The 11652-nt window shown below is 34.8% G+C and overlaps 1 protein-coding gene across 3 annotated transcripts in view; it reads right to left on the bottom strand.

Annotated features, from left to right (window-relative positions):
• The window catches only part of CACNA2D1 (calcium channel, voltage-dependent, alpha 2/delta subunit 1), a 397279-nt gene that overhangs the window by 137654 nt on the left and 247973 nt on the right, over positions 1–11652 (bottom strand). For all 3 annotated transcript variants that reach the window (XM_004676889.2, XM_012720902.1, XM_012720903.1), the window contains exon 5: positions 10694–10735. In XM_004676889.2, coding sequence (XP_004676946.1) covers positions 10694–10735 — 42 coding nt within the window. The remainder of the gene's footprint in view (positions 1–10693; positions 10736–11652) is intronic.

Here is an 11652-nt window from a genome sequence, read left to right as displayed (position 1 = left end):
ACATGCAAATGGTAATTAGATAGTATTTTTCAAAAAAAATGTTATTGAAGACATTAAACACTGGAGATACTGCAGGAAGTAACTCCCTCCCAAAATAAATTGAGGAAAAGCTGTACAATTCATTCATCTATCAGGAACATGAATAGAGCACTCTGGCATAACAGACTCAGAGATAATCCTCACCCAAAGAAACTTTTTACCTTGCCTTTACACACTTATGAGATCCTTTTTATGTATACTTCTTATACAGAACACACTTACGAACTACTGTAAAAAGGCCTGGTGGGTTGTGCAAACATAAAGAGACTTGAATGAGGCAATAGCAACTCCGAGGTGGTCAGCACTATTCCTTGGGTATCACTTTCTGACTTAGGGATGAGGTTGGGCTGTGGGGGTGGTTCTTATTCCATTAGGTGTATTAGAATCACCTGGGGAGCCTCCTCCCCACCAATAAGGGAGCATATCAGAGTAGGGAAGAGGTCTGCTGAAAGACTGCTGGTTGTTAATATTCTGTCCTACGTTAAGAACCCACAAACTAAAGGTATAAAATGTCATTTTCAGTTCTAAAAAAAAAATGTATTCCTATTCCAACAATGTTAAAGAATAACATTATTTTTGGTAAGCCTATGCTTCAGAAATGCCATTTAAAATTTAGAGATAGGAATTTTTAGAGGAGATTTAGAGATAGAAAAAGTAGATTTAAGTGAACTACATACATGATTTGGGGTTAGGAATGTGTGGATATATGAAAATATTCACTCATTCAAGAAATACTAATTGGAGAAAAGGATATATTAGAACTAATAGAAAGGACATTTAATGCCTCAATCTGGAAACCTCTATGAAAGCAAAGGCATCCTACTGAGTGGGAGAAGATATTTACATAGCATATGCCCAAAAAGGGATTAATACCCAAGTACACAAGTCAGTCATAAATCTCAGCCAAAAAAAGTAAACATAATAAAAATACAGACAGAGAATCTGAATAGCCACTACATAAGACTCACAGATTTCCAACTGACAAATGGAAATATGTTCATTTCTTATTGCATGTGAAGTGCAAATCTAAAGAATATGATATCACCTCCCACCTGCGAGAATGCCTGTTTTTCAAAAGAAAAACAATTGTTAGAGAGGATGTGAAGAGATAAGAGACTTTCAACACTGTTGGTAGAAATGGCCATCATTGCAGCCATTGTGGAAAGGAGCATGAAGATTCCTCAAATAATTAAAATAAAAAATTATACATAATCTCATTATCCACCAATTACTCCACTTCTGGGTATTATCCTGAAAAATACAAAAATGCTAACTTGATGTATTCCTGCTTATGTTTACTGCAGCATAATGTATAACATGAGCTAGAAACTGCCTAAATGCTCATCTACAGATGAATGGATATAGAAGACATGCCTACATATCACATCCATATCCATATACCCTGGAATACTTATTCAGCTACAAAAGAGATGAAATCAGCCATTTGCAACATTATGGATCTCAGATATAAAATAAGGTACCAGTGATACTAACAGTGAAATTGGAGTGAAACAAACACTGTGATTTCCCTTATGTGTGATATGCAGAGAAAACAAACAGATGAACTAAAGAAAATAAATACACGCATTTGGCTGTCAGACCAATTAGTATTAACAAGAAGGGGGGAAGAGTGGGCAAAACAGGGCAAAGGGAGCACTGTACAATAAAGGACAGAATTGCACTTTTAAAGGTGAACATTTTGATATTCAATGACATATCTGAAACATATACATTTATAATGCAATGTTAGTTCAGTAAAAAATAATTACCATGGATATATTATAATTAAAAGATGTGTTATTATAATTAAAAGATTTGTTATACAGTCACCACAACTGAAAATTATTGCATACAGGCATATTGGTATCAATTCTATAGAACAAAAAGTAATGATGCCTCTGTAACCACTCATTCACACTGGAATCTCAGCCTGCTTCCAAATACGTCTCTTGCGTCAATTAGAAACTCATAGTCACCAAAGGAGCTGCAGCTGACCAAGCCAACTTTTCAAAGAGTAGAATGAAAAGGAGCTGGCCTTCATACAGCTTCAGTTGTTCTTGTCAGGATGGAAGGTGAGAATGATTGTGAAATAATGAGTCTAGTACAATGGCAATAAGAACACAGTAGATTCTCCTGAATTTTTAGTTCAAGCTGCTATTTTTTCCTTGACGATACTTCGTCAGAGAAGTATTGAGTGGAAAATATAATTAGAAAGAAAATCTGAATTGACTAATAATAAAAAAATTATACAGCAGGGACCTAAATGTATTATCTGTAGTTTTGCTTTAACATATCACAATAACAGTAAAAATAACACTGGATTCACTATGTTGTCCTTGTAAAATAAGTTTGGTTAATCATACTATATTTGATAAAGAGATGAGATTTCTGAAATGAATTCAGAACTTTTCTCCAGCTCTTCAGGTAATTAAAATATTTTAACTTTTCAGATTTACCCTCTAGAAAAATTACATTAACTCATCAGAGGCAATTTATTTAACATCTAAAGAAAGAGTGTTTTTATATTATTATAAAAAGTTAACTTGGGGACCTCGCTGGTGGCACAGCGGGTTAAAGCACTGCACTGAGAAGCTAAAGCCACTTCCGCATGAGTTCGATTCCCCCTTGCTCCGGAGGTGACCACATGGCCTGGCAGACCTCTCCTGACCTGCCTGCTGCTCCCCTCAGCAGTGTTCTTTGTAGATCTGCCTGTTCTGCTCCCTGCTCTGCCTCTGGTGGATCCTATCACCCTCCACATCTTTGGCCTGTATCCCAGTTCTGTATGTACAAATAAATAAATCTTTAAAAAAAAAAAAAAAAGTTGGGCCCTCCCTGGTGGCGCAGCGGGTTAAAGCACAGCACTGAGAAGCTTAAGCCACTTCCTCACACCTGCCCTGGAGGAGATCACATGGCGAGGCAAACCTCTCCTGACTCGCGCCCGTTGCTCTCCTCAGCAGTGTACTTTGTCGATTTGCCTGTTGTTCCCCGCTCTGTCTCTGGTGAATCCTCTCACCCTCCGCATCTCTGGCCTGTACCCCAGTTCTATATGAATAAATAAATAAATCTTTAAAAAAATTTTAAAAAAAAGTTAACTTATAGCACTAGTGCTCAAAAGAAAATCTAAGGAATATTACTAATTCTTAAAGATTAGGTTCACTGATAAGACTCTCTGTATTCTCCCAATGCTAATTATTATATATAAAAAGAGAAGGATGTGGGGAAATAGACTTTGAAGTGGGAAAGGGAATAATAGTGGCTGAAAATGCAATAAGAGAGGTAAGTTCTATGGTCACAAAGAGAGTAAGTTAAACACTGTAGGTGAATTAAAGCACACATATATTTTAAATATGATGAGCCCAGTCAAAAATAAGTACAAATATGAAACACGTAAAATGGAATTAAGTCAAAAGGGATACCGATTACTGCAATAAGATGTTCATTAAAATTTTAAAAACAAAAATTACCATTCCTCAAGCAAAACGTATTGAGGTTGCCTGGGAGGATGAAAATAATATTCAAAAAGTTCATAACACAGAATCTGATAATATTCTCAAAACAAAACTGAGGTACTTTACTCTGCACAGTGGTTGAATGTGGGTACTCCACACCTAGCAGGTACAAAAGGCAGGAGAAATAAATGCAGGTGAGTGTGATGTCAAGCACTGGAGGCTAATAACATGTAGTGTGAAAATTCAAACCCTCAACACTGGAAAAAGATATAATATTATAAAAGTAGCTTCACATTTATTTTGTACATTACACACTTATGAAACCTAAATTATGGGAAAAGTCTCAAAGGGCATTTCTATTTTACTAAGGGATTCAGAAGTGGAATAATTACAAGATAAATATTTGGCATGGGTAATTTAGTCAAATAAGTTAAAATTATCAAGAAGGCTGTTTTGCACTTGGATTTATACTTATCATAAATAATAGTGTCCTGTGATCATATTTTGTAAGTAGCAAAGGCATCTAATAATAAACATCCAGAAAATCTTTATGCTTTTGCTTCTGGCGATTTATAACATATAAGCAATTTCTAAACATTTTAACCTTAAGTCTTAATTTCCAACAACTCCATCACAAGGTCCTTTCCTGCCCCAGTGGGTGCCCACAGCACACACTGTGCAGGGCAGGTGCAATTCACATAAGGAATATACAGAAGCAATTAATATTCTATTTATGCGACTGCCTATTTGAAGATTGAAGATCACTCACTAGAAGATCATGAAATAAAGTTTGCATAATATAAAACAGTAGAAAGAAAGTAACCAAGACTGATTATTTCCTTAATAATTAGAACAAATTTCACTACTACTGGATGTTTATTTCTACTAGCTCCTTCTGGAATCAGCTTCATTTATTTCTAGAAAATAAGATGAAATCGTGAAAAATTGGGCTTTTAAAAGGGCATTTAGGTGGGACATTATGTTGGAATTAATTTTAAGGTAGACAAGACCCTGCTAAGAAAATGAACAGCAACATAAATATGCAAGAGAACCCAGTAGATTACAAGTGTCCCAGATGGGTCAAAATTTTAAGATGATCAATAATATAAAATGTAGCAAATAAATCAACTCAATCTATTGACATAGGTATTCTAAGCTGAACTTTCTTTCATTTGAATTTTAGTTAGAAACATAGATCTTGGAGTTAGGGTAATAAGGGTTTTTAATGATCTGCTTACTTTTTACTTGCTTTGGGAATTAAGGAAACAGTGCAACTTGCTGGCAAAACTTCTGGGAAATGGCTTCGCTAATCTTCAGGGAATGTAAGACTTATTGGTGTCAGGCTGGTGTGCTGACTACAGCTGCAAGAAGACTTATTGGGACAGATGTCTCTGCAAACCTAAACTGAGTGCCCACATAAATTTCAAAACACAGTGACATTACATAAATAACGGCTGCATTAGAAATTCTTTTATTTCACTTATTTGACATTCATTTTTCTGCCAAATCTAGATACATAAAACTTCAATGATATCAAAACAAATTTCGGCATTGGATTCACCAGTTTTTTTTTTTTTTTAAGACTCAGCTCTGAGTTTTATTTTATATATGCACTGACTTAAAACAAAAAAAAAAAAAAGGAAAATACCTATACACACACATTGTAATACTAGTACACACATAAACATGCTCCAGTTGAAGCTACAATTTCAATCAATTTTAATTATTAAAAAAAATATTGATAAGTACTTTTACACTTACACTAAACATTTCTGGACTGCATGTTATGAGACAGGAAATATTCTAACTGCTAACTGAATTCTTTCCCTTAACTACATGAGGTAGGTCTACTATTCCTCATATTACAAAGAGTGAAAGAGAGGTTAGGTTTACTTTGCAGTATCCCTGCTAGAAAATGACAGCCCTGGGTTTCAAATCCAAACAGCGGCACTCCCTGGTATCTTACTAACTTTCACTATCTTTAGTATTAGGGTACTTGTACCGTGCTGTTACTAATTTTTTTTTTTTTTCAGAAATTATGTCATTGATTAGTTTCTATTTTACTAGTCTAAAATGAAAACAGAATAGTCATAGAATTGGACAGCAATAAAATGGTATGGGTCTTTTTCCCTGAGGAATTTTTCTTGTCACTCTCATATCTGTAACTTAATGGCAGAGAATGTCATAGTACATTTGGTATAGTTTCTGGTCAACAGTAGACATGTACTAACAAGTTTTTTTTGCTTTAGGGGGCTGAAAGCAGATAACAGGTTTACACCAGTTTGGGCTGAAATTTGAAATAATGGTGAAAAGCCTTCTTTAAAAATGAATAAAGTATGAAAAACAAAAATAGCAAGTATGTAGTTATGACTGATTCTCAGACATTTCCTATTTATATAAAATGAGGCCAAATTTAACTTATAGTCACTGATTTACTATGAATACCTTATTCAGTAATCGCAATTTACTAACTACAATAAGAGCTGTGTCCACTGCTGTGAGGACAAGAGCTATTCAGCAGGAAATTTTACTTGAGGAAAAAAATCCCAGGGAAATAGTTCATAAACACTGGTTATGATTCCAAGAAAAAACTGTATTTCATTGTAAAAGTCATGCTGACTCAGGAACATTGCCAGACTGAAAATTCTTCAGGCTTAATTACCATACAAAGACAATAAAAACACTTGAAACCTTGACTAGGGAAACAAATTATGAAAATCACATTTAAGAACATTTCTATAGTAATAATTTATAATGTGATTGAATGTAAAGGGAATTTAGAAGTATGACATAAATTTGCACAGATCTTACATAAATATTTGAATATACTCTCTAAACTGATCATGATAGAGATGGAAGAGGAAGGATTTAAGAGTGGAAGAAAAAACAGAAAATGACCCCTATTCCACTAGTCATGAACATGGAAAAGCAAATCATCTCCATCAATGCAGAGTGAGGGGAAGTTAAGAAAAACAACCACAAGCTCAGGATTTATAATCCTTAAGTCCCCTGTAGGAGGCACATAGCTAATATATAAACTTTGCCTGTCAGATACTTAATATATCTGTTGACACAAATAAGGACAAGTTTATAAATCAATAACATTCAATATTTAGCATTCAATTAATTCCTTTATTCATTGTACATTAGATGTTAATCTTACATTATATAATCTCCAATGACCAGTTTTTAGTAATGGATGTAAGTCTATGCATTTGAATAAAAAAAAAATACTTAACTGGTACTTTCAAAATCCAGGATAGAGGACAGTGATGTTTGTCACTTCAAACCAGAACAATGAGATGGCATTATGATAACACAAAATATCTAAAATATCAAGCACTACTTGTCTAAAGTCAGGAATATAGCAGTCAATTAAATCCACCTCTCTTGCATAGCATTCCATGACAGTGAGTAAATTTCACCACCCATGTCTGTCCAGTTTTACTTGATGAGCAGCAATCATCAAAACAAATATAGAGCCACTGAAAATCCCTAAGTAAAATATCAAAACCCATCATTCACTCATATATCTTAAATTTCTTTCATTGTAAAATAGTAAATATTTCTACTGAAGAAAACTTTTTTGATTGTAGTGATCAAACATAAGCATTAGTTGAGACTAAAATATACTCAGCAGAGAACATAATTTTATATTCATTTTATGGTAAAAAAATGGGGGAACAGTTACAAGTAGAATTTAATGAGTTAAAGTCACTCAGATGGGTGGGTTGTTTAGTTATTAACTTGATTAATTCGTATTACTAATACATCAAGAAAGCAAATTCACAAACTGCTCATTGTATACCAGTTAAAAGTTTCCCTATTTTATTCTCAATTGAATGCCATCTTTTTTTTAAAAAAAAAGATTTATTTATTTATTCATACAGAACTGGGGTTGCAGGCCAGAGATGCGGAGGGTGAGAGGATTCACCAGAGACAGAGCGGGAAGCAGAACAGGCAAATCGATGAAGTACACTAATGAGGGGCATAGCGGGCGGGTCAGGAGAGGTCTGGCCCACCATGTGGATCACCTCTGGGGCTGGCAGGGATAGAACTCATGAGGAAGTGGCTTTAGCTTCTTAGTGCTGTGCTTTAACCCGCTGGCCACCAGGGAGGGCCAAGAATGCCATCTTTTATTTGGTACAAAAGGAGTGAGGTGGGGGGAGGGGGAGTCTGATTGTCCATTTCCTTTTGCAGCTAGGCAAGCAAGGCTAGTTGCTAAGTGGTGGACCATGGGTGCAAATAGGAGTGAGATGTGCGATCTGCAGACATTTCCTTATAGACAAAGGGTCTGTCCTCTATTGCTACTTGCCACTTCCTGTCAGTTAAATACTATAGCCAATAGTAAAATAGAATTTATAAAATAAAGAAAACACTCGGTGTTCCTGGCAAAGGAGTTATCATCCTGTTGAGCAAGTTATCTTTATGCACTGCAGTGGCTAAAGCTTAGGTTAGGTGGGCTCACTGTAAACTTCAGATCATCTTAGAATCACCTGACATGGGGTTAAATAGTACCTCTTGATAGCACATGGAAAGGAGTGGTGAGACAGCAGGAACTCTGAGGCACAGTGCTAGAAGATTTCAGACTTTTTTTTTTTATTATTTGTTTTCTCTTTTTAATTTAAAGCAAGGATGGCCCAAATAGTGCCTGCAGGCCAAATCCTGCTCACTGCCTATATTTCATAAACTAAGTTTTATTGCAAAAAAATAAAAAATAAATCACTGTGGATATTGGAGGGTCAAGGTTTGACCACAAAACAGAAAGGTACACTGTAGAGAACAGAAAACATCAAAAATAGATACCACAGCCTGGATAATTCATACATTTCAGCCTAACATTCATCATAAGATAGGAATAAACTTGTTTTGTTCTATCCACTTGTAGTTAAGGTGATTCCTTATAGCTACCCCAATATTGGGGTGATAAATGATAAATGATAAAACATGGTTGATTTTTAGTTAATATTTAGGAGTATATGAGATAACAGCATTAATATATGTATAACATTTTGATTTTTCCCAATCGAATTTTGCAAAGTATAAAGTGGATTTGTTTGTCGTTCCATGCAAACGCTCAAAACTTTTACATTAAATAGTCCAATTCCAGCAAACTTGACTGCATTAGCAGAAGTCTAAGGGTATTCAGAACTAAATGACATTTGGTATTTTGTCTGGTTTTTAAACAAAAATATATGTCGTGACTTTTTCAACAACACAATATGTATTTACAGAATTTGGATCATCATCTTTAGGAAACACTTGATTGTAGAATAATATCACAACATGTTAACTTATCCACTTATTTACTATGAAACCTCTATCATAGATTTACCAATTATTATTATTTTTTTAATGATATTCACGCAGTGGGTTAAGGCACAACACTAAGAAGCTAAAGCCACTTCCGCATGAGTTTAATCCCTGCCTGCCCGGACGTGATTCACATGGCGTGGCAGACCTCTCCTGACCAGCTTGCTGCTCCCCTCAGCAGTGTACTTCGTCGATCTGCCTGTTCTGCTCCCCACTCTATATCTAGTGAATCCTCTCATGGCCCCTGCACTTCTGGCCTGTACCCCAGTTCCATATGAACAAATAAATAAATCTTTTAAAAAAAATGATATTCATTCTTAAACTAACCAACATTTTGAGTATTGTGCTATTTTGACTTTTATGCTATTTTGACTTTAATAAGCCTTATCTTAATCTGTAAAATGACATACATACTCATCATAAGAATATAGTCTGTACTAGTAGTTAGGTATATCTCAAAGAAAGAAAATACTTTTGCTTGAAAACAACTCTAGTTCTTCACCTTTAGAGGGAAAAAAATAAAACCTAACCCTTTGATAATGTAAATATGCCTTTATGGTTTAATTTGGACAAAATGACTAATAGTAAGACTAAGTTAATTGAATAAATTATGCTATTTAGAAATAGTAATAGTGGTATCACCTGGAAACTACAGTATTTCAAGCAGAGTATATTTATTGGATATTTTTTCATGAAATCAGCTTTACTGAGCTGATCTATTTTTCACTTTCTTGTTAAACAGCTGGGGGAAATGTTATACAATAGCACTGGAATACAATTTTTTTTTTATCCAGATTTTAAAAAGTGTGAATAACATGGTAATTAGATTTGTTTGATTTTTTTCTTTTATCTATCTATCTCAAGTGCTCAGAAGGACACCTAAAGTATAGGAAGGCCTCGATAAATTTTGGATAAATAAAATAGGTTAGACTTTTTGTGATGAAAAAGTCAAATATATGGGAATCTGAATGATTTAAAGTATATATTTTATTTCAGAATTTTGCAAATGTTGCCAGCATAAATCACTAAATATTTTAATATCTGTTCAAATGTGCCATTACTATAAGTGGCTTATTTTTTTTTAATGTTTATGTATTTATGCATATAGAACTGGGGTACAGGAGAGAGGTGCAGGGGCGGTGAGAAGATTCAACAGAGTTAGAGTGGAGAACAGAACAGGCAGATGGACGAAATACACTGCTGAGGGGAGCAGAGGGAGAGTCAGGAGAGGTCTGCTGCGCCATGTGGATCACCTCCGGGGTGGGGGATGGAACTCACACTGAAGCTGCTGCAGCTCGCTTGCAGTGCTGTGCTTTAACCTGTTTTGCCACCAGGGAGGGCCCAGAAGTGACGTATATTTACTAAAATAACCCATTTTCTAAAATCACGTGCACTAGTGTCATTCATTTAATAAGGACCTACTAGGCCATAAAGACTGAACAAGGCGGCACCAGCCGACGCCGCTGCAATGCTGCGTGACAATCACATTACAGTTGCCAAGTGTGGCTCTCCACAGTGTGTACAGTCCAGACATGCCCAGTGACCCTGAAGACAGGAGCCAAGGTACAGAAAAGGGTGGCAACCGGTCTCTGGCTTCAATATTGTGAATGGACTGTGGCTGTTTAAGTTGGTGCAGTGAACTGGGGTCTGAATGTGTGCAAGAGGAATTCGTAGCGAGGACATTTCCCCTTAAGAAGACTGCAGTAAAACTTGTTGAAACCATATTAGTACTACAACCATCATTACCTTACCATCTAACTAGTAATCATCTTATGTTATCAAATATCTTCTGAAAAAGTTAAAACAGCGAATCCAGCTTTTGTGTTAAACCGATCTCGCTCTACCATAACTAAATTTATCTTGGAATTTCATGTAAAACTTTTCATACTCACATCAAGTTCATCCTTTGCGTTGTAGTAGACAACTTCATTACTCTATAAAAAAAGAGAAAAGGGGATTTATTGATATGAATATAATATAAATATTTTACAGATCAACTATTAAATAAACCTCACATATATCTTAACTAATAAAATATAATATTCCCTTAATGATATAGTTCATAAAGATCCAGAGAGATCAGTCAAACCTCTTACTCAAACAGTACATCAGTAATATTAGGAAAGTATACCTTGTATTCAGGGATACGATGTTAGTACAGCTCTGAGACCATGAGCCAAGAAAAAATAATTATAGTGTAAATCAGTTACACACACACATCCCCAAACACATAAATGCACACACATATACACCTGAGCCATAAAATGATATACAAGATTAATCAAGAAAAATACAGTAATGCTTGCTAATATTTTGCTAAAGTCATATTAATAATATATAGAATTAGGGTTGACATTATTCCTGAAAAAAAGGTGTATCTGAAAATACTGGTGCAAATGTACTCAAGAAACTCAGGTTAGGGATCAATACTGTGAAATACACAGTTATCAGATTATCAGATTATCAATACTGTGAAATACAGTCATCAGATTATCTGACTCATTAATATTCTCATACCCTACCGAAGTGGTGAATTAGTATTAGCCCTTCAAAAATAAATATACATGGCCATTTCTGATTGCAATCAATATTGCTGACATATGCCATAAATATAAATTACAGACATAAATTGTTTTATAGAAGAACAGTGGGAAAGGAATGAGTAAAACAATTGTCAAGAAATTTTAAATTCCTATTTATTTGTGTCACTACTTTCATGAAATAGAAAAGTAATCCACTTAAACATATCTCCTTTTTTTCTTAAGAACTGTAAGAGAATTCGGTTACCTTCTATATTATTAGTTTTGTAATAATCTGCTTTCAGCAGTAACAAGCATAATGAAAAAAAAAA

The sequence above is a fragment of the Condylura cristata genome, unplaced genomic scaffold, assembly GCF_000260355.1.
Source record: "Condylura cristata isolate star-nosed mole 26May11 unplaced genomic scaffold, ConCri1.0 scaffold00005, whole genome shotgun sequence".
NCBI classification, from domain to species: domain Eukaryota; kingdom Metazoa; phylum Chordata; class Mammalia; order Eulipotyphla; family Talpidae; genus Condylura; species Condylura cristata.
Note: the sequence above shows the minus strand (reverse complement) of the source record. Positions and strands in the feature narration are given on the sequence as shown.